Below are 23,723 nucleotides of genomic sequence, written 5' to 3'. Positions count from 1 at the left end.
TTGCGTGGAGAAGGTGAACCCTCTCGACCAACGGGTCCGATTTGTGCGCCCGCACATGTTTTCGGAGCAAGGTGGGTCCTGGGGCTGCCAGCCAGGTCGGCAGCGACGTTCCGGAGGAGGACTACCTAGGGAAGACAAGGAGGCGCTCGTGAGGCGTTTGGTTAGTGGTGGTACACAGCAGCGACAGGATGGCATGGAGGGCATCCGGGAGGACTTCCTGCCACCGGGAAACTGGGAGATTTCTGGACCGTAGGGCCAGTAGGACGGTCTTCCAGACCGTACCGTTCTCCCTCTCTACCTGACCATTCCCCCGGGGGTTGTAGCTGGTCATCCTGCTCGAGGCAATGCCCTTGCTGAGCAGGAACTGACGCAGCTCGTCGCTCATGAAGGAGGACCCCCTGTCGCTATGGATGTACGCGGGGAAACCGAACAGTGTAAAGATGGTGCAGAGGGCTTTAATGACTGTGGCCGCTGTCATGTCGGGGCAGGGGATGGCGAAGGGGAAACGGGAGTACTCATCCACCATGTTCAGGAAGTATACGTTGCGGTCGGTGGAGGGGAGGGGGCCTTTGAAATCCAAACTGAGGCGTTCAAAGGGACGGGAAGCCTTTATCAGGTGTGCTCTATCTGGCCTGAAAAAGTGCGGTTTGCACTCTGCGCAGATTTGGCAGTTCCTGGTGGCTGTACGGACCTCCTCAACAGAGTAGGGAAGGTTGCGGGACTTCACGAAATGGTAGAATCGAGTGACCCCTGGGTGGCAGAGGTCCTCGTGGAGGGCTTGGAGGCGGTCTACTTGTGCGTTGGCACATATGCCGCGGGATAGGGCATCGGACGGCTCGTTCAGCTTTCCGGGACGATACAAGATCTCATAGTTATAGGTGGAGAGCTCAATCCTCCACCTCAAGATCTTGCCTTTCTTGATTTTGCCCCGCTGTGCATTATCGAACATAAAGGCTACCGACCGTTGGTCAGTGAGGAGAATGAATCTCCTGCCGGCCAGATAATGCCTCCAATGTCGCACAGCTTCCACTATGGCTTGGGCTTCCTTTTCCACTGAGGAGTGGCGGATTTCTGAGGCGTGGAGGGCCCCGGGAGAAAAAGGCCACGGGTCTGCCCGCTTGGTTGAGAGTGGCCGCCAGAGCCAAATCGGATGCATCGCTCTCGACCTGGAAGGGGAGGGACTCGTCGATTGCATGCATCGTGGCCTTTGCGATATCGAGCTTTGATGCGGCTGAAGGCCTGGCGGGCCTCTGTCAACAGGGGGAAGGTAGTGGACTGGATTAACGGGCGGGCCTTGTCTGCGTACTGGGGAACCCACTGGGCGTAATATGAAAAGAAGTCCAGGCAGCGTTTCAGAGCTTTGGAGCAGTGGGGGGAGGGGAAATTCCATAAGGGGGCGCATGCGTTCGGGGTCGGGGCCTATCACTCCATTGCGCACTACGTATCCCAGGATGGCCAGACGGTTGGTGCTAAAAACGCATTTTTCCTCGTTATAGGTGAGGTTCAGGGCGTTAGCGGTCTGGAGGAATTTGCGGAGGTTGGCGTCGTGGTCCTGCTGGTCATGGCCGCAGATGGTTACATTGTCGAGGTATGGGAACGTGGCCCGCAACCCATGATCAACCATTCGGTCCATCTCCCGTTGGAAGACCGAGACTCCGTTCGTGACGCCGAATGGGACCCTTAAGAAGTGGTGGAGCCGCCCGTCTGCCTCGAAGGCCGTGTACTTGCGGTCACTCGGGCGGATGGGGAGCTGGTGGTATGCAGACTTGAGGTCCACGGTGGAAAAGACCTTGTACTGTGCAATCCGATTGACCATGTCGGATATGCGGGGGAGAGGGTACGCATCGAGCTGCGTGTACCTATTGATGGTCTGACTATAGTCTACGACCATCCTCTGCTTCTCCCCGGTCTTCACAACTACCACCTGGGCTCTCCATGGACTATTGCTGGCCTGGATTATGCCTTCCTTCAGCAGCCGCTGGACTTCAGACCGGATAAAGGTTCGGTCCTGGGCGCTGTACCGTCTGCTGCTAGTGGTGATGGGTTTGCAATCCGGGGTGAGGTTCGCAAACAAGGAAGGCGGTTCAACCTTGAGGGTCGCGAGGCTGCAGATAGTGAGTGGGGGTATTGGGCCGCCGAATTGGAACGCAAGGCTCTGGAGGTTACACTGGAAATCTAACCCCAGGAGAGTGGGAGCGCAGAGTTGGGGAAGGACATAAAGCCTATAATTCTTAAACTCCCTCCCTTGCACCGTTAGGTTCACGATGCCGAACCCTTTGATCTCTACGGAATGGGATCCCGCTGCCAGAAAAATCTTTTGGGTACTCGGACGAATAGAGAGAAAACAGCGTCTTACCGTATCCGGGTGGATAAAACTTTCCGTGCTCCCAGAGTCGATTAGGCATGGCGTCTCGTACCCGTTGACCAGCACCGTTGTCGTTGCCGTTTGGAGGGTCTGGGGCTGCGATTGGTCCAGGGTGACCGAAGCCAGCCTTGGTTGCTGCACCGTGGCGTTTTCTTCCGACCCCGTGGAGCCGTCTATGCTGGGGTCCTTGGCTATCAGCCAAGATGGCGGCGTCCATGGATCGCAGGCGGTCGGGGGTGGACAAAATGGCCACCCCCATGGATTGCACGTGGCCGGGGGTCACAAGATGGCGGCGCCCATCCTCCCCACGTGGTGTCCGGGGCCCAAAATGGCGGCGCCCACGGTCCGCACATGGAGCGCTAGGGGGGTTGAGTCTGCCGTCCCCGTTCTGCCCCGGAGATTGCGGCGAACCCCCGGGACTAGGACACCGCTGCGTAATGCCCCTTTTTGCCGCAGCTTTTACAAGTAGCTGAGCGGGACGGGCAGCGCTGCCGGGGGTGTTTCGCCTGCCCACAAAAATAGCAGCGGGGCCCACCGGGATGGTCTGGTGCTCTAGCCGCGCAGGGGGGGTGGGGGGTGCCGGGGAGTCGGTCGCAACGGGAGTCCACAGAGCCGCCGCGCGGTCGAGGCCGTAGGCGCGGGCATTTTGTGAGGCCACGTCGAGGGAGGCCACAAGGGCCCGTGCCTCTGTGCGTCCTAATGAGTCTCTCTCGAACAGTCTTTGGCGAATTTGAGAAGAAGTCATACCTGCCACAAAAGCATCCCTGATTAGGAGCTCCGTGTGCTCGTTTGCGGTCACCGACGGGCAGTTGCAGTTCCTTCCCAAAATCAAGAGCGCGCTGTAGAACTCGTCGAGCAATTCTCCGGGGATTTGCCGTCTCGTCGCGAGTTGGTGGCGTGCGTAGACCTGGTTTATGGGCCGAATGTAGACTCCTTTCAGCATGGCGAGCACCGTCGGGAAATCCTCCGCATCTTCGATGAGCGTGTAGATCTCCGGGCTCACCCTGGAATGCAGGACCTGCATTTTCTGATCTTCTGTGGTCCAGCCGGGGGCCGTTCAAAGGTAACCTTCGAAGCATGCTAGCCAATGTTAAAACACGGCCGCAGAGTTTGCAGCATGGGGGCTGATTCGCAGACACTCCGGGGCGATCCGGAGCTCCATTGTCTTTTAAGCTTGCTTAATAAATTGTAGCGCAACAATTACTCACTCAGAAGAGAGGAAATCAATCGAGGCTTTATTAAGCAAGACTTGTTCCCCAGCAGCTCAGTTACAGAATGCGGCTGCTGGGAGAACTCCAGCTCTTATACTCCCCCTTCAGGCGGCAGATCCAACCAGGACCCGGGACCTGTCAGCCAATAGCCTCTCGGCTTCACAGGTACCGTACTACCCCTAATACATACCACCACAAGGCTGCACCGGGGAACGAGGATGCCCCCTCTCCCCACTGTTGTTCGCACTGGCCATAGAACCGCTGGCAATTGCGTTGAGAGCCTCAAAGGTCTGGAAGGGACTGGTCCGGGGAGGGGTGGAACACAAAGTCTCGCTATACGCGGATGATCTGCTCTTATACGTGTCGGACCCATTGGAAGGGATGGAAGAAATTATGGGGATTCTGGGGGATTTTGGCCAGTTTTCAGATTACAAATTGACCATGGGGAAAAGCGAGATAGTCGCAATCCAGGCAAGGGGGCAGGAGAGGTGATTGGGGGAACTGCCGTTTAGAGTGGTAGGGGGAAGCTTTCGGTACCTAGGCGTGGGAATGGGAACGGCTGCACAAGCTTAATCTGGCCCAAATAGTAGACCAAATGAAGGAGGATTTTCGGAGGTGTGACGTGCTCCCGTTGTCACTGGCTGGGAGGGTACAGACAGTGAAAAGGACGGCACTCCCGAGATTCCTGTTTGTGTTTCAGTGTCTCCCCATCTTTATTCCTCGGTCCTTTTTTAAACGGGTCAACAAAATGATCTTGGGCTATGTATGGGCGGGTAAGACCCCGCGAGTTAAAAAGGGGATGTTGGAGCGCAGCCAGGGGGAGGGCGGGCTGGCAGTGCCGAACTTTAGTAATTATTACTGGGCGGCGAATACAGCCAGGATTCGGAAGTGGATGGTGGGGGGGGTGTCGGTGTTGGAGTGAGTAGAGGCGGCATCTTGTAAGGGCACTAGTTTGGGGGCGTTGGTAACGGCGTCTCTGCCGTTCCTGCCGGCACGCTACTCCACCAGCCCCGTGTGGTCGCGGCACTGAGAGTCTGGGGGCAATAGAGGAGACATGTTGGAGCAGAGGGAGTATCGGTCTGGTCTCCAATCTGCAATAATCACCGGTTTGCCCCAGGGAGGTTAGATGGAAGGTTCCGGAGGTGGTAGAGAGCAGGGATCGAGAGGATGGGCGATATGTTCATATAGAACATAGAACAATACAGCGCAGTACAGGCCCTTCGGCCCACGATGTTGCACCGAAACAAAAGCCATCTAACCTACACTATGCCATTATCATCCATATGTTTATCCAATAAACTTTTAAATGCCTTCATAGAGGGGAGCTTTCCAGCCTGAGGGAGTTGGAGCAGAAATTTGAATTGGCGGGAGGGAATTAATTTAGGTACCTGCAGGCGCGAGATTTCCTACGCAGGCAGGTCTAGAAAAGGTGGGACCTGTGAGAGAGGAAGACGGCTTTTGCACTACGTTTTTATTTGTATGTACACTGTGTCTTCTGTTACTGTTAGAAAACCATAAATACCTCAATAAAATATTTATTAAAAAAAAGAAAATATGGAAGCCAATTTGCAAAGGCCAAGGGTGAGATCTTCTGGCTGTGGGTTTCCTGGTGTCGTGGGGTGGATTAAACAGGAAATACCATTGACAGCAGCGGGAGCAGACGATTCCACTGCCGGTCAACGGCAGGCTGCCTTGAAACATGCCATGGGGAGCCCAGAAAACCTCACCCCAAAGTTTTACAAACAGCAATGAGATGAATGATCAGTTAATCTGCTTTTAGTAAATGAAGCAGGAATGTAGACCATGATTTTGAGAGAACTCCCTGCTCTTCCCTTCATGAGATCAGTTGGGTATCTCACGAAGCAAGTGGATGAGACCTGCAGCATCCAATGTCTTCTCCTAAAGATAATTTATTGCACAATATAGCTCTTCTCCATTACTGTATTGAAGTGTGAGCCGAGGCCATGTGCTCAAGTTCTGAAGTAGGTGTAAATCATTATTAATACTCAATCAGTGAGTGAACATTTTTCCAATACTTTGTTTCTGGTCAGCAATGCAAATCAGAGACATCTACGAGTATAAGGATCAGACAGACAGAATGTTGCGCACTGGAAAGAATTCTGGCATCACTTAAGGCAACAAAATAAAATCCAATCTCTCTAATTACAGACAGAAACCTTGGATGAGAAGTACTAAACTGAATAACTGCTGTACTTTTAATTCATTCACAAATGGATGCCAGCATACAGCAAAAATAAGAAAGGTAACTAAATCCTCAGTTTTACCACAATATTTGACATAAACAAAATCTGGCAGATAACTACACTTGTGTCACTTAATTCATAACTTTTTAGAATTTTCAAAATGTTTTCTGCAATGTTTAGATTTTTAAACTTTGGACAGTCAAATATTCAATTGAGGCAAACACAATGAGTGATATTAGGCCTGTACTTTGTTCCCCTTAGAACATATTCATGACACAGCTGGCTAATGTGCACCAGGTGGCGTAAATCACAAGTCTGACATTACTACAATTCACAGCCTTTGTTTTGGTTGAATGTTGATTGGTTTAGTATGATAAGTGCATATGAGTAGCAAATAGTAGACCGACATGTGTAAATGTGTGAACTGTTCGTAGACCTGTTTCAGACATGAAAGGCCCAGTGGTTAATAGTTCAGCTATTCAAATGAAATCATAATAGAATTCTTTCAAGCCAAAAACAAAATAGGTTAAATCTCAGTTGTTAGTAATGACCGATAGGTTGAACCTCCAAATGTTTGTCGTGAAGAATTAGTTAAATTATTTTATAACCAACTTCTGTGTAACTCAACTGCACTTTTATTTGTCACCAATCTGATACTAAAAACAGCTTTGGAAATAAACTTTGAACACTTTGGCAGCACAGGTAAATGTTGGCTCAGAGTTTCAAGGACCGGGAGTTCAGGTCATTGAGAAGTTACAATGCTATAGGGCAGTGATGGGCAACCTAAGTTAGTAAATGCGTCACAAATGGCCCTCCTTCATCTCAGTAGGCTGCAAGCTTGATATTCTGGCATGTTCACGAACTATGAACCTTGAATAAGATTGAATACATTTAATTCTGTTGTGTGAGGAAAGATTGAAGCGTTCAGGCCTATACTCTCCAGAGTTTAGAAGAATGAGGGGAGACCTAATTGAGGTATAAGATGCTAAAAGGTATGGATAAAGTAGACGTGGAACTGATGCTTCCTCTTGTGGGCCATTCTAAAACGAAAGGTCATAATCTTAGAATAAGAGGTAGCAAATTTAAAACAGATTTGAGGAAAAACTACTTCTCCCAAAGGGCTGTGAATCTGTGGAATTTGCTACTCCAGAGTACGGCGGATGCAGGGACAGTGAGTAAATTTAAAGAGAAGTTAGATACATTTTTAATTGGTAACGGGTTGAAAGGTTATGGAGAACGGGCAGGACGGTGGAGGTGAGGCCATGATGGGATCAGCCATGATCACATTGAAGGTGTTCAGGCTCAGAAGGCTCAACTGCCAACTCCTGCTCCTAGGTCTTGTGTTCTAGGGAGGAGATGCTCTGGCTGATTTGCAAACCAGCTCTTGGCCTGTAACATTGTAGGTGGCAGATGAAGAACACATCAGCCATGATAGAATGACGGAGCAGCCTCGATGGGCCGATTGGCCCAATTCTGCTCCTATATCTTATGAATACACGCCGAATATTTTGTGATACATTACGGAAAATATTTAATCATTCATATATTAAAAGAACTGTCATCAGCTTCAAACGGTAAAAACAAAAAGAAAATTCACGCTTGATTGGATGCAGAGGGAGGACACAGCCCTTGTAGTCATTGGGCGGAATTTAGCAGGCCATAAAATATCACAAGAGGCCAAAATTGGGATTTGCACCGGCAAGATTTCTAATCGTCATGATCCCAGGCCCTCCTGATGGCAGCATGGTAGCATTATGGACAGCACAATTGCTTCACAGCTCCAAGGTCCCAGGTTCAATTCCGGCTTGGGTCTCTGTCTGTGCGGAGTCTGTATATCCTCCCCGTGTGTGCGTGGGTTTCCTCTGGGTGCTCCGGTTTCCTCCCACAGTCCAAAGATGTGCAGGTTAGGTGGATTGGCCATGATAAATTGCCCTTAGTGTCCAAAATTGCCCTTAGTGTTGGGTGGGGTTACTGGGTTATGGGGATAGGGTGGAAGTGTTGACCTTGGATAGGGTGCTCTTTCCAAGAGCCGGAGCAGACTCGATGGGCCGAATGGCCTCCTTCTGCACTGTAAATTCTATGAAACTTCATGCCCAGGAAGGGCGTGAACCTGCTGTGCATAAATTTGAATGCGTTATAATTTACTTCACGAGGTTAAAGTCGAATCTTCAGACCTCACTGAATCTTCCCGTCCACCAGGCGTCATGTCACATGGACGTGAATTACTACTATTTTTTTAAAACAGAAACCAGGCGCCATGTCCTCCAAGAGGGAAGAAAGAGGCAAGCACCCTTCTCTACCACAGTCATTTTCAAAGTCAGGGTCGCGAGCCGCAGGTGGATCGCGGGCGGGTGTGGGGAGGGTCGGCAGGCCAGCCCGATCGCGGGATGAAGTGCCCAACCACCGTCACCAGTTTTTAAAAGTGCCAGCCGTGACCGGCTTTCAGAATACTGGCCGTCCCATGCATGCCTGTCACCTCAGCAGTGCGCATGCCCAGAGCTCAGCAAGGCAGACCGCTTTCTCCTGACATCAGCGTGCTGACCCAGGGACAGACCCGGGAGGGGAATAGGGGGAGGGGTGGGGCTATCCAGGAGTCCCCCAGGAGTCTTAAGTGCAAAGGCCAGAGAGCACGGAGATCTCCGGATGATGCAGCCTGAGTAAGAAGGGTGCCTATTAGTCTTTACTATCCCTGATGTGTAAAGTAATTCTGCCCTCATACATTCCTGAGACTCATGCTCATCAAATTAATTGGCCCTCATGAGTGAACCCTTAATGGTGTCAGATCCCATATTCCCAAAGTCAAGGAAAGGGATGATAATTCATAGTTCAAGGATAAACTCTTGGGTGCGCAGGATCAAGAGGGACCGTGTCTGCATGTCCCCAGCGCCTGCCATTGAGAATCCATTACCCATCAAAGAGAACGGGTAATGTTGACCCTGCCCATGAGGGATGCGTAACCACTGAAATCACCTGTCAGAACCCAGAATGATGTGGAGAATAAAGGAGGGGACAAGCAGACGGGAGGTTACAGGCGACTCTGAAGGGGCTAGGGCATTGACTGGGACAAGTCAAGCAATGGAGATGAAGAAGCACCAGACATGTGCTTGAGTGGCAGCCACTGGATAAGGTATAGGACTGGCTGCATCCAAGACTGGGAGGACAATGGGTGAGGCGAGGTGCTGACGTTAAGTGGGGAAAACTCCAGCAGCAACAAATGGTGGCACCCAGGGAAGACCCAGCAGCAGGAGACCTGGGGGCCAAAGGGCAGACTCAAGGGCCAGAGGCAGCAGCAGCTGAACAGAGGGGGCACGAAAGCAAAGGAGGAGACTGAGAGTATACAGGACCGTGAGTCCTTCATGGAGCTATGGGTCAACGTGTCTCAGGTGATTCTGCCTCGACAGTGAGACAGTGCAGTACATGTGCCACGTTCTGTCAAACTTGGTCATGTGGAGGTGGAGGGCATCCCCTCACTGTGACCGTGAAGGTCACGGCAGCTCCCAACTTCTGTGCAAAAGGTTCGTTCCATGGCTCCACGTGTGACCTGTATGGCATTCCGCAGTCGTCCGTCCATAAATGCATCCGTGAACTCACTGGTGCACTTTATGCTTTCAATGCTAGGGCTTTGGACTTCATCCATTTCATCCTAGGCCAGGCCCAGCAGGATGAGAGAACTGTGGGATTCGTCACCATAGTTGGTCTGCTGCAGGTGCAGGGGGCAAATCGGCTGCACTCATGTTGCTCTATGTGCCTCATGGCATCAGGAAATCCCATTGATCAACAGGAAGGGGTTCCACTCCCTAATGTCCAGCTGATGTGTGACCACCAAATGAGGTTCATGCACTTGTGTGCACATTTTCCTTCTGCACTGTAAATTTTATGTATGGTAGCTTCATCCTTGGACAATTGCAAATCCCTGGAATATTCGAGAGTCAAACAGGGTTGCAGAGATGGCTTGCTGAGGTCTTGGCTGATGACGCTAGGGTGGAGGCCTAAGGCTGAAGCAAAGGCTTGTGTTTTATCAAGGGTCACGGTGTCACCCAGTCTGTGATTGAGCAATGCATCGATCTCTTTAAGATGCCCTTCCACTGCTTCAACAGGTCTGTTACGGCCCTACAAAGTCCCCAGAGGGTCTCCCGCATCGTGGTGGTCTGCTGCGGCCTACATAACTTGGCATTGCAGCGGAGCAACCACTTTACTGATGAAAACTTGGAGGAGTGGAACGTCTCCTCGGATGAGGAGTAAGGTCAGGAGAGAGTAGAGGAAGAGGCCCAAGAGGAGCCGGAGGATGGAGGACAGGCGGGGTGAGGGCTTGCATGGGATAAAAGGACCAGGGCTGTCCTCATAGCTTTCTCCTTCACACTAAAGCAACACCATGTTGTCTGACAGCTTAAGAAGAAGCCCCACCCCCACCATGATTGTGCTAACCCCTCTGTGACCATGGAAGGAGGATTGCAGTAAACCTCAGTCATCAAGGTGCTGTGATGTGGAGACGCCGGCATTGGACTGGGGTGAGCACAGTAAGAAGTCTTACAACACCAGGTTAAAGTCCAACAGATTTGTTTCGAATCACTAGCTTACGGAGCACTGAGTCACCTGAGGAAGGAGCAGTGCTCCGAAAGTTAGTGATTCGAAACAAACCTGTTGGACTTTAACCTGGTGTTGTAAGACTTCTACCAGGATGCTGGGCCTGGGGAGTCCTTGTGCCTGCTGACCAGAAAATGCAGGAGGTTGATGACGGCTGCAGTGAGGAAAGCTCTGTGATACACCTCAGTTATTGTTTATGTCTGACTCCTGTCTGCCTGTTGCCAGCATGCTGACTCCCCAGCTCATGTGCAAGTGACTTGTAGCCCTATATCACTTTGTTGCACTAGAGGGACATTAGGGGCGAGGGTCCAAGGCTCACTGATTAATACTCGAGCCCTTTCAGGAATTATGTTGTATTCTCTTCGAGTGGGCCTCCCCATTTGTCGGACCTTCGGGCCTGCGAGAAGAGCTGTGTCCTGATGGGATGAAGTGCTATCTCACTGGGAGGAGGGTTAATGACAGCAAGACCTTAAGGTTGTGCATAACAGGAGTTTTTAATGTGGTAACATGTGCATTTGTGACACATGATAAAGGCCCCCAGCTATCTGTTCTTAATTTTGCCCGTGCCCACTCTGTGCCCGACAATTCCTTAGCCTTGTGACATTCCCACTATTTTTTGGTCAGTAATCTAGCTCTTGAACCATCAGAATTAATTATGCAATTGAAAATTTCTCAAACTCTTCCACCTATATAAATAGGCAATAGCAAGAAGTCTATCCTCATTCAAATAGTGATAGGGATGATGTGATAAATTAAATAGAGAAAACACAGCAAGAGAGCAAGGTAGCAATGAGGGAAATGGTGATCAGAGCATGGCAGTAAGGAACAGATAGAAACCAAGAGTACACCAAAAAATAATGCTAAAGTTTGGAGAATGGGAAAAATACATTATTAAAGGCTCTGTATCTGAATGCCGTGAGCATTTGTAGCAAAGCAGATGAATTGGCAACATAAATGGAAATAAACATGTATGATCTGACAGCCATCACAGAAACATGGCTTCAAGATGACAAAGTGCAGGACCTGAATATTTCACAGTATATAACACTATGGAAGAACAGAAAGCTAAGAAAAGGTGGAGGGGTAGCTCTGTAAATTAAGAATGACATTGGTACAATAGTGAGAGAGATGACCCCCGTTCTAGAGGTCAGGATATGGAATCAGTTTAAGTGGAGATGAGAAATAGTAAATGGAAAAAGTCGCTTGTGGAGGTGGTTTATACGCCCCCTAGCAATAACCACATTGTTGGATTGGGGATACAAGAAGAAATAATGAGGGCTTGTGAAGAAAGTACAGTGACAATCATGGGTGATAATAATCTACATACAGATTGGATGAATAAGATTGGCAAAGGTGACCTAGATGATGAGTCCGTAAGAGTGTTTTCAGGAAAGTTTCTCAGAGCAACATGTTCTAGAGCCAACTAGAGAGCAGGCTGCACTGGTTCTGGTCCTGTGCAATGAGACAGGATTAATTATTGACCTCATAGTGAAGGTACTCCTAAGTAGCAGATTAATATGATTGATGTTCACATTCAGATTGAGGGGGAGGAGAGTGGATCAAAGACTAGTGTTTTAAACTTAAATAAGAGCAATTGTGAGAGCAAGAAAAATAGGAGCTGGCTCAAGTGAACTGGGAAATTAGGTTAAGGGTTGGCTCAGTAGAGATGCTCTGGCAGACATTTCAGGAGAACTTTCAGAATAGATACATTCCAGTGAGAAAGAAAGACTCTAAGGGACGGATGCACTAATAGTGGCTAACTAAGGAAGTTGAGGGTAGTATCAGATTGAAAGAAAAAGTGTATAGTTCCACAAAGGTGATTGGCAGTTGAAAATGAAAAAATGAAAATTGCTTATTGTCACAAGTAGGCTTCAAATGAAGTTACTGTGAAAAGCCCCTAGTCGCCACATTCCAGTGCCTGTTCGGGGAGGCTGGTACGGGAATTGAACCTGCACTGCTGGCTTGCCTTGGTGTGCTTTAAAAGCCAGCTATTTATCCCAGTGTGCTAAACCAGCCCCTCCAGTTTAGAAGATTGGACAGGATATAAAGAACAGCAAAGAATGACTAAAAGATTAATAAGGAGGAAGAAATTGAAAGCTAGCTAGAAATATAAAAATAGATAGTAAGGGTTTCTACAGGCATTTGAAGGAAAAGAGTAAGCAAACTCTCTCATCGAGAGAGTTCAGGGAATTAATAATGGAAAATAAGGAAATGGCAGATGTCTTTAATAGATATTTTGCATTTGTCTTCATTATAGAGGATACAAGTGGCATCCCAGAAATAATTGTGGATCAGGAGGTGAAAGTAAAGGAGGAACTTAAACCAAGCACCAGGAAAAGAGTATTGAGAAAATTATTAGAACTAAAGGCTGACACATCATTGGTTTTTGATGGACTTCATCCTGGAGTCTGAAAAGAAAGGGCTGCTGGGATAATAGATGTGTTGGTTTAAATTTTCCAAAATTTCCTAAATTCTGGAATGGTCGCATCAGATTGGAAAATAGTAAATGTGACTCTACAATTTAAAGAAAAGCAGGAAACTACAGGCCACTTGGTTTAATATCCGTCATAGGGAAAATGCTGGAATATATTATTAAGGAGGATATAGTAGGGCACTTAGAAATTCACAATGCAGTCAGGCAGAGTCAACATGGATTTGCGAAAGGGAAATCATGTTTGGCTAATCTATTGAAGTTTTTTGAGGAACAAAGAACAAAGAAATGTACAGCACAGGAACAGGCCCTTCGGCCCTCCAAGCCCGTGCCGACCATACTGCCCGACTAAACTACAATCTTCTACACTTCCTGGGTCCGTATCCTTCTATTCCCATCCTATTCATATATTTGTCAAGATGCCCCTTAAATGTCCCCATCGTCCCTGCTTCCACTACCTCCTCCGGTAGCGAGTTCCAGGTACCCACTACCCTCTGCGTAAAAAACTTGCCTCGTACATCTACTCTAAACCTTGCCCCTCTCACCTTAAACCTATGCCCCCTAGTAATTGACCCCTCTACCTTGGGGAAAAGCCTCTGACTATCCACTCTGTCTATGCCCCTCATAATTTTGTATACCTCTATCAGGTCGCCCCTCAACCTCCTTCGTTCCAGTGAGAACAAACCGAGTTTATTCAACCGCTCCTCATAGCTTATGCCCTCCATACCAGGCAACATTCTGGTAAATCTCTTCTGCACCCTCTCTAAAGCCTCCACATCCTTCTGGTAGTGTGGCGACCAGAATTGAACACTATACTCCAAGTGTATAACTCCAAGTTATACTCCAAGAAGTAACAAGGAAACGTGGATAAAGGGGAACCAGTGGATGTTCTGTACTTAGATTTCCAGAAGACATTTGACAAGGTTCCACATCAAAGGTTACTACGCAAAATAATAGCTCATGGTGTAGGGGATAAACATATTAGCATGGATATAGGATTGGTTAGCTAATAGGAAAAAGAAAATAGGCATAAACGGGTAATTTTCCAGTTGGCAAGATGTGACAAGTGGAGTGTCATAGGGATCCGTTTCTGGTTCTCCACTATTTATAATTCATATCAATGACTTTGACGAAAGGATGAAATGTATGGTTGCTAAATTTGCTAATGGTACAAAGATAAGTAGTTGTGAATGGGATGCAAGGAATCAACTGATACCTGGGATTGGGGGTTTTCTTATGAGGAAAGGTTGGAGAGCTCGGCCTGCATCTATTGGAGTTTAGAAGATTGAGAGGTGATCTTATGGAGATATATGAGATTCTGAGGAGACTTGACAGGATGGAGTTGAAATGGTGTTTCCCCTTGTGAGAGAGACTAGAACTAGGGGATACAGTCCCTCCCATTTAAGATAGCAATGAGGAGAATATTTTTCACTCAGGGTTGTGAGGCTTTGAAAATCTCTTCTCCAGAGAGGAGTGGAGACAGAGTTACTGAATACTTTTAAGGCAAAAGTATACAAATGATTGACTAACAGGGGAGTAAAAGGTTATCAGGGGCTAGGCAGAATGTGAAGTTGAGGCCATCATCAGATCAGCCATGGTCTTATTGAGTTGTCGAGCAGATTCAAGGGCCCGAGTGGCCTACTTCTGCTCCTAATTTGTATGCTAAGATGTATGTTTAGACTTCAAGAGGTAGTATCAGTGATGTAAATGATCGCAAACCAGCAGAACAAAGATATTCAAGATATTTTTACTTCTCCACGAGCTAGTGAATCCACTTACATTGTAGCTAAGCCCACAGGAAGTTGACACCTTAACCAGATTGTAATTTAAGATGTCTCCAATCCCACGGTATGGAGCTGGTGCTCTGGGTACAAACAAACAGTTATAACCTTTGTTGTACTGTAAATCTGCTGGTCTCTCTCCTCCTTCACAGCCCTGCTCCCCCTTGTAGTCCCGCTCCCTCTCTCAGCCCCTTAAAGCTGTCACTCGGGTGCGCATGTCTCAGGCTAATGCGCTGACATTCACCTTCCCACTGCTCATTTATCCTGTAATCACATGCTGTTTCTCTCCATATCTGCTGCTGATAGGTTCACTAGTATGCAAGCATTGGAGAATGCTACCTGTGATCGAAGAGCAGCACCTCACAGACTCTGTCACTTCCATTTATCGGGGTGACTTCTGGGATTGGTCGCCCCCGCCATTCAATTTTCTGGGGCATTTTTGGGGGGGGGGTGATTTCTCCCACTGCCCTTGTGTATTTTGAACTTTGGTTACCCGGAGGAACTTCTGCGGCGAGGTCCCTGGGCTGAGATGATTAGCCTTCAAAAAACAAAACCATCTTTCTATATACTAGCTATCAGTCCAATCAGTGAAGGGTTTTTCCCCCTGATTTCCTCTGACTTTCAACTGATATTCTAATTAAATATTGTAATATTATGAATATGTGTGTAATATAAATACTAATTTTGCTTCTTAAATGTTTTTCTTTATAAAATATAATGCCCATGTTAAAAAACAAATATGAACACAACTAAAAATGTACATCAGTGCTCATATACATTGAAGAGTGCACTACTGCAATTCTCCATCAGCAACTTAACGCGTTCAACATGTACACTGAAGAGTGCACGACTGCAATTCCACATCAGCCACTTAACAAGTTCAACATGTACACTGAAGAGTGCACTACTGCAATTCCCCATCAGCAACTTAACAAGTTCAACATGTACACTGAAGAGTGCACTACTGCAATTCCCCATCAGCAACTTAACATGTTCAACATGATTTTTATTTTACAATAATAATATTTATTAGTGTCACAAGTAGGTTTACATTACCACTGCAATGAAGTTACTGTGTAAAGCCCCTAGTCACCACACTCCAGCACCTGTTCGGGTACACAGAGGGATGATTCAGAATGTCCAATTCACTTAACAAGCATGCCTTTCGGGACTTGTGGAGGAAACCAGAACACGCGGAGCAAACCCACGCAAACACGGGGAGAACATGTAGACACCACACAGATAGTAAGCCAAGCCGGGAATCAAACCTGGGAGCCTGGCGCTATGAAGCAATAGTGCTGACCACTGTGCTACCATTCATATTCAATGTGAATAATAGTGCATTTAGTCCAATAGTATCTGCTTACCTTGTTAACAACATAAATGACATCGCCACGTTTAAAAGTCAGTTCGTCGGACCTATCTCCTGAACAATCCCACAATCCTTGGTAGTAATTGATGTAGTCAGTGGCTTTCTCTGCTTTTTAAAAAGATAAACAAAATATAATTATTCAATAATTAATTCAAAATGCCTGTAGCAAAGGATTAAAATATAAGTACTTTAGCATTTTGACCCAGATAGCACTTTGGCATGACAAAACTACAAAGTAAACAGTAGGAAATAAACTGTAGCCACAACTATAAGTGCATTAAAGAGATGTTCAGCCTGTTATGGAAGGGTTTCTGTGGTATGGCAAAACTATTTTGAAAAAATAGGCAATTGATCATATTGTCTCAGTGACTATTAAGCCCATTTTTATGTATTATAAGCTATTTCAACTGTGATGCATCATTGGCCCTGATTTTGTTGCAATGATAGTACTGGCAGTAAATGCCTAAGTTGGAGCCTTGCCTCCTCCATGCGTTTTATTACCTCTGAATTGATTATCCCAAAGCACTCCGGGCTGGTCTGTCACCTTCTATCCTATGTAAACCTGAGGTCATTCAAAACTCTGCTGCCCGGATTAATAAATTAAACTTTTTTTAAAGTTTGCCAATTAAGAGGCAATTTAGCGTGGCCAATCCAGCTACTCTGGACATCTTTGGGTTGTGGGGGTGAGATCCACGCAGACAAGGAGAAAATGTGCAAACTCCACACGGACAGTGATCGAACCCGGGCTCGGCACGGTGCATTGCACCATCATGCTGCCCTGCTGTCCATGTTCTAACCTAAACCGAATTTCTGTGCTGGTGGACATATGCTGACTCCCTATTAAGCAACACCCCAATTTCAAACTTATTATTTTTGTTTTCAAATCCCTTGCCTCTCCCTGTCTCTGCACTCTACTCCAGCCCCACAATCCTTTGGGATACCTATGCTCTTCAGCATCCCTGATTTTAATCATTCCACCACCACTGGACATCAGCTGCATAGGCCCCAAGCTCTAGAGTGCCCTCCCTGAAACACTCCTCTTTTAAGGCATTACTTAAAACTCAACTCTTTGGCCAAGCTTTTGGTCTATCCTAATATCTCCTTATGTGGTCTATCCTAATATCTCCTTATTATGTCTATCGTGTTTCATAAAGTGGCCTTGAAGTGCTTCGGGATGTTTTAAAGTGTCATATAAATACAAGTTGCTGTTCTGATCCCTGGACCGACAATGAAAAATTTTTGCCACGATTTGTTGGGAAAATAATTTGATATGCCTCAAGTAAATATTGTGATATATTAGGAGCAGCACTGCCAATATCTTATATATATCCAAAGGTCCAATACAGAATGGAACAAGGGTGAAACAGTGATAGCACTACTGCCTCAGAGTTCCAGGGAGCCAGGTCCAACCTCAACTTGGGTTACTGTCTGTGTGGAGTTTTCACGTTCTCCCAGTGCCTGTGTGGGTTTCCTCCCACAGTCCAAAGATGTGCAGGTTAGGTGGATAGACAGTGCCAGTGCAGACTCGACACGCAGAATGGCCTCTCAGGAAGAGAGTCGAGTCAGGTAGTGGAAGAAGAGAGTCGAGTCGGTCAGGTAGTGCAGGAAGAGAGTAGAGTCGGTCAGGTAGTGGGGGAAGAGAGTCGAGTCGGGTTGCGGAGAAAGAGAGTCGTGTTGGGTAGTGGAGAAAGAGAGCGGGTCAGTTAGTGGAGGAAGACAGTCGGGTCAAGTAGTGGAGGAAGAGAGTAGAGTCGGGTCAGATTGTGGAGGAAGAGAGTAGAGGCGGTTGGGAAGAGAGTCGAATCAGGTTGGGGAGAGAGAGACAGTTGGGTCAGGTAATGGAGGATGAGAGTCGGGACGGGACAGGAAATGGAGGAAGAGATTAGAGTCAGTCAGTTGTGAAGGAAGAGAGTAGAGTCGGTCAGGTAGTGGAGGAAGAGAGAAGAGTCGGTCAGGTAGTGGAGGAAGAGAGTAGAGTCAATCAGGTAGTGGAGGAAGAGAGTAGAGTCGGTCAGCTAGTGGAGGAAGAGATTGGAGTCGGGTCAGGTAGTGGAGGAAGTGAGTTGAGTTGGGTAGTAAAGGAAGAGAGTAGAGTCGTGTCAGGTAGTGGAGGAAGAGAGTCGAGTCGGGTCAGGTCATGGAGGAAGAGAGTCGGGTCGGGTAGTGGAGGAAGACAGTTGAGTTGGGTAGTGGAGGAAGTGAGTCGAGTCGGGTAGAGGAGGAAAAGAGTCGAGTCGGGTAGTGGAGGAAGAGAGTCGAGTCGGGTAGTGGAGGAAGAAAGTCGGTTTGGGTAGTGGAGGAAGAGAGTCGAGTCGGGTAGTGGAGGAAGAGAGTCGAGTCGGGTAGTGGAGGAAGAAAGTCGGCTTGGGTAGTGGAGGAAGAGAGTCGAGTTGGGTAGTGGAGGAAGAGAGTCGAGTCGGGTAGAGGAGGAAAAGAGTCGAGTCAGGTAGAGGAGGAAAAGAGTCGAGTCAGGTAGTGGAGAAAGAGAGTCGAGCCGGGTCGAGGAGGAAAAGAGACGAGTCGGGTAATGGAGGAAGAGAGTCGAGTCGGGTAGTGGAGGAAGAGAGTCGAGTCGGGTCAGGTCGTGGAGGAAGAGAATAGAGTTGGGTCGTGGAGGAAGAGAGTAGAGTCTGGTCAGGTAGTGGAGGAAGAGAAGAAAGTCAGGTAGTGGAGGAAGACAGCAGAGTCGGGTAAGGTAGTGGAGGAAGAGAGTAGAGTTGGTCAGGTAGTGGAGGAAGAGAGTCGAATCAGGTAGTGGAGGAAGAGAGTAGAATCGGGTCAGGTAGTGGAAGAAGAGAGTAGGGTCCGGTCCGGTAGTGGAGGAAGAGAGTAGAGTCGAGTTGGGTAGTGGAGGAAGAGAGTGGAGTCGGGTAGTGGAGGAAAAGAGTGGAGTCGGGTAGTAGAGAAAGAGAGTCGAGTTTGGTAGTGCAGGAAGAGAGTCGGGATGGTAGTGGAGGAAGTGAGTCGAGTCGGGTAGTGGAGAAAGAGAGTCGAGTCGGGTAGTGGAGAAAGAGAATCTAGTTGGGTAGTGCAGGAAGAGAGTAGAGTCGATCAGGTAGTGGAGGAAGAGAGCAGAGTCGGTCAGGTAGTGGAGGAAGAGAGTCGAGTCGGATAGTGGAGAAAGAGAGTCGGGTTGGGTAGTGGAGGAAGAGAGCCGAGTCGGGAAGAGGAGGAAAAGACTCGAGTCGGGTAGTGGAGGAAGAGAGTTGAGTCGGGTAGTGGAGGAAGAGAGTCGGGTTGGGTAGTGGAGGAAGAGAGTCAAGTCAGGTAGTGGAGGAAGAGAGTCGAGTCGGTCAGGTAGTGCAGGAAGAGAGTCGAGTCGGTCAGGTAGTGGAGGAAGAGAGTCGTGTCGGATAGTGGAGAAAGAGAGTCAAGTCAGGTAGTGGAGGAAGAGAGTCGAGTCGGGTAGAGGAGGAAAAGACTCGGGTCGGGTAGTGGAGGAAGAGAGTTGAGTCGGGTAGTGGAGGAAGAGAGTCGGGTTGGGTAGTGGAGGAAGAGAGTCAAGTCAGGTAGTGGAGGAAGCGAGTCGAGTCGGTTAGCTAGTGGAGGAAGAGATTGGAGTCGGGTCAGGTAGTGGAGGAAGTGAGTTGAGTTGGGTAGTAAAGGAAGAGAGTAGAGTCGTGTCAGGTAGTGGAGGAAGAGAGTCGAGTCGGGTCAGGTCCTGGAGGAAGAGAGTCGGGTCAGGTAGTGGAGGAAGAGAGTCGAGTTGGGTAGTGGAGGAAGAGAGTGGAGTCGGGTAGTGGAGGAAAAGAGTGGAGTCGGGTAGTAGAGAAAGAGAGTCGAGTTTGGTAGTGCAGGAAGAGAGTCGGGATGGTAGTGGAGGAAGTGAGTCGAGTCGGGTAGTGGAGAAAGAGAGTCGAGTCGGGTAGTGGAGAAAGAGAATCTAGTTGGGTAGTGCAGGAAGAGAGTAGAGTCGATCAGGTAGTGGAGGAAGAGAGCAGAGTCGGTCAGGTAGTGGAGGAAGAGAGTCGAGTCGGATAGTGGAGAAAGAGAGTCGGGTTGGGTAGTGGAGGAAGAGAACCGAGTCGGGAAGAGGAGGAAAAGACTCGAGTCGGGTAGTGGAGGAAGAGAGTTGAGTCGGGTAGTGGAGGAAGAGAGTCGGGTTGGGTAGTGGAGGAAGAGAGTCAAGTCAGGTAGTGGAGGAAGAGAGTCGAGTCGGTCAGGTAGTGCAGGAAGAGAGTCGAGTCGGTCAGGTAGTGGAGGAAGAGAGTCGTGTCGGATAGTGGAGAAAGAGAGTCAAGTCAGGTAGTGGAGGAAGAGAGTCGAGTCGGGTAGAGGAGGAAAAGACTCGGGTCGGGTAGTGGAGGAAGAGAGTTGAGTCGGGTAGTGGAGGAAGAGAGTCGGGTTGGGTAGTGGAGGAAGAGAGTCAAGTCAGGTAGTGGAGGAAGAGATTGGAGTTGGGTCAGGTAGTGGAGGAAGTGAGTTGAGTTGGGTAGTAAAGGAAGAGAGTAGAGTCGTGTCAGGTAGTGGAGGAAGAGAGTCGAGTCGGGTCAGGTCCTGGAGGAAGAGAGTCGGGTCAGGTAGTGGAGGAAGAGAGTTGAGTTGGGTAGTGGAGAATGAGAGTCGGGTTGGGTAGTGGAGGAAGAGAGTCGAGTCGGGTAGAGGAGGAAAAGACTCGAGTCGGGTAGTGGAGGAAGAGAGTTGAGTCGGGTAGTGGAGGAAGAGAGTCGGGTTGGGTAGTGGAGGAAGAGAGTCGAGTCGGGTCAGGTCGTGGAGGAAGAGAGTCGGGTCAGGTAGTGGAGGAAGAGAGTCTAGTTGGGTAGTGGAGGAAGTGAGTCGAGTCGGGTCAGGTTGTGGAGGAAAAGAGTTGAGTCGGGTCAGGTCGTGGATGAAGAGAGTAGAGTCGGTCGGGTCGTGGGTGAAGAGAGTAGAGTCGGTCGGGTCGTGGATGAAGAGAGTAGAGTCGGATAGTGGAGAAAGAGAGTCGATTCAGGGAGTGGAGGAAGAGAATCGAGTTGGGTAGTGGAGGAAGAGAATGGAGTTGGGTAGTGGAGGAAGAGAGTTGAGTCGGGTAGTGGAGAAAGAGAGTCGGGTTGGGTAGTGGAGAAAGAGAGCCGGGTCAGGTAGTGGAGGAAGAGTGTAGAGTTGGGTCAGGTAGTGGAGGAAGAGGGTAGAGTCGAGTCAGGTAGTGGAAGAGTCGGGTTAGATAGTGGAAGAGTCGGGTCAGGTAGTGGAGGAATAGAGTCGAGTTGGGTAGTGAAGGAAGAGAGTAGAGTCGGTCAGGTAGTGGAAGAAGAGAGTAGGGTCCGGTCCGGTAGTGGAGGAAGAGAGTAGAGTCGAGTTGGGTAGTGGAGGAGGAGAGTCGAGTCGGGTAGTGGAGGAAAAGAGTTGAGTCGGGTAGCAGAGAAAGAGAGTTGAGTCTGGGTGTGCAGGAAGAGAGTCGGGATGGTAGCGGAGGAAGTGAGTCGAGTCGGGTAGTGGAGAAAGAGAATCTAGATGGGTAGTGCAGGAAGAGAGTAGAGTCGGTCAGGTAGTGGAGGAAGAGAGAAGAGTCGGTCAGGTAGTGCAGGAAGAGAGTAGAGTCGGTCAGGTAGTGGAGGAAGAGAGTCATGTTCGATAGTGGAGAAAGAGAGTCGGGTTGGGTAGTGGAGGAAGAGAGTCGGGTAGAGGAGGAAAAGGCTCGAGTCGGGTAGAGGAGGAAAAGACTCGGGTCGGGTAGTGGAGGAAGAGAGTCGAGTCAGGTAGTGGAGGAAGAGAGTCGAGTCGGGTCAGGTCGTGGAGGAAGAGAGTCGGGTCAGGTAGTGGAGGAAGAGAGTCAGGTCAGGTAGTGGAGGAAAGGAGTCGGGTCAGGTAGTGGAGGAAGAGAGTCGAGTTGGGTAATGGAGGAAGAGAGTCGAGTCGGGTCAGGTTGTGGAGGAAAAGAGTTGAGTCGGGTCAGGTCATGTCTGAAGAGAGTAGAGTCGGTCGGGTCGTGGATGAAGAGAGTAGACTCGGGTCAGATAGTCGAGGAAAAGAGTCGGGTTGGGTAGTGGAGAAAGAGAGTCGGGTTGTGTAGTGGAGAAAGAGAGTCGATTCAGGGAGTGGAGGAAGAGAATCGAGTTGGGTAGTGGAGGAAGAGAATCGAGTTGGGTAGTGGAGGAAGAGAGTAGAGTCGGGTCGGGTAGTGGAGAAAGAGAGCCGGGTCAGGTAGTGGAGGAAGAGAGTCGGGTCAGGTAGTTGAGGAAGAGAGTCGGGTCAGGTAGTTGAGGAAGAGAGTCGAGTCAGGTAGTGGAAGAGTCGGGTTAGATAGTGGAAGAGTCGGGTTAGGTAGTGGAGGAAGTGAGTCGAGTCGGGTCAGATTGTGGAGGAATGGAGTAGAGACGGTTGGGAAGAGAGTCGAATCAGGTTGGGGAGAGAGAGACAGTTGGGTCAGGTAATGGAGGATGAGAGTCGGGACGGGACAGGAAATGGAGGAAGAGATTAGAGTCAGTCAGTTGTGAAGGAAGAGAGTAGAGTCGGTCAGGTAGTGGAGGAAGAGATTGGAGTCGGGTCAGGTAGTGGAGGAAGAGAGTAGAGTCGGATCAGGTAGTGGAGGTAGTGAGTTGAGTTGGGTAGTAAAGGAAGAGAGTAGAGTCGTGTCAGGTCATGGAGGAAGAGAGTCGAGTCGGGTAGTGGAGGAAGAGAGTCGAGTCGGGTAGTGGAGGAAGAGAGTCGAGTCGGGTCAGGTCGTGGAGGAAGAGAGTCGTGTCAGGTAGTGGAGGAAAAGAGTCAGGTCAGGTAGTGGAGGAAAGGAGTCGGGTCAGGTAGTGGAGGAAGAGAGTCGAGTTGGGTAGTGGAGGAAGAGAGTCGAGTCGGGTCAGGTTGTGGAGGATAAGAGTTGAGTCGGGTCAGGTCGTGTCTGAAGAGAGTAGAGTCGGTCGGGTCGTGGATGAAGAGAGTAGACTCGGGTCAGGTAGTCGAGGAAGAGAGTCTGGTTGGGTAGTGGAGAAAGAGAGTCGGGTTGTGTAGTGGAGAAAGAGAGTCGATTCAGGGAGTGGAGGAAGAGAATCGAGTTGGGTAGTGGAGGAAGAGAATCGAGTTGGGTAGTGGAGGAAGAGAGTAGAGTCGGGTAGTGGAGAAAGAGAGTCGGGTCGGGTAGTGGAGAAAGAGAGCCGGGTCAGATAGTGGAGGAAGAGAGTCGGGTCAGGTAGTTGAGGAAGAGAGTCGGGTCAGGTAGTTGAGGAAGAGAGTCAAGTCAGGTAGTGGAAGAGTCGGGTTAGATAGTGGAAGAGTCGGGTTAGGTAGTGGAGGAAGAGAGTCGAGTCGGGTCAGATTGTGGAGGAATGGAGTAGAGACGGTTGGGAAGAGAGTCGAATCAGGTTGGGGAGAGAGAGACAGTTGGGTCAGGTAATGGAGGATGAGAGTCGGGACGGGACAGGAAATGGAGGAAGAGATTAGAGTCAGTCAGTTGTGAAGGAAGAGAGTAGAGTCGGTCAGGTAGTGGAGGAAGAGATTGGAGTCGGGTCAGGTAGTGGAGGAAGAGAGTAGAGTCGTGTCAGGTAGTGGAGGAAGAGAGTCGAGTCGGGTCAGGTCATGGAGGAAGAGAGTCGGGTCAGGTAGTGGAGGAAGAGAGTCGAGTTGGGTAGTGGAGGAAGTGAGTCGAGTCGGGTAGAGGAGGAAAAGAGTCGAGTCGGGTAGTGGAGGAAGAATGTTGGGTTGGGTAGTGGAGGAAGAGAGTCGAGTCGGGTCAGATTGTGGAGGAAGAGATTAGAGTCAGTCAGTTGTGAAGGAAGAGAGTAGAGTCGGTCAGCTAGTGGAGGAAGAGAGTAGAGTCGATCAGGTAGCGGAGGAAGAGAGTAGAGTCGGGTCAGGTAGTG

General features: G+C 49.1%; 1 protein-coding gene across 6 annotated transcripts in view; it reads right to left on the bottom strand.

The window, feature by feature from the left end:
* Positions 1 to 23,723, bottom strand: part of skap2 (src kinase associated phosphoprotein 2) — a 1,200,731-nt gene that overhangs the window by 110,530 nt on the left and 1,066,478 nt on the right. For 3 of the 6 annotated variants that reach the window (XM_072509431.1, XM_072509435.1, XM_072509433.1), the window contains exon 11: positions 15,944 to 16,056. In XM_072509431.1, coding sequence (XP_072365532.1) covers positions 15,944 to 16,056 — 113 coding nt within the window. The remainder of the gene's footprint in view (positions 1 to 15,943; positions 16,057 to 23,723) is intronic. The other 3 variants (XM_072509432.1, XM_072509436.1, XM_072509434.1) reach the window with 1 other exon arrangement.

The sequence above is a fragment of the Scyliorhinus torazame genome, chromosome 6 (assembly GCF_047496885.1).
Source record: "Scyliorhinus torazame isolate Kashiwa2021f chromosome 6, sScyTor2.1, whole genome shotgun sequence".
NCBI lineage: Eukaryota > Metazoa > Chordata > Chondrichthyes > Carcharhiniformes > Scyliorhinidae > Scyliorhinus > Scyliorhinus torazame.
This window is presented reverse-complemented; position numbering and strand designations above follow the sequence as displayed.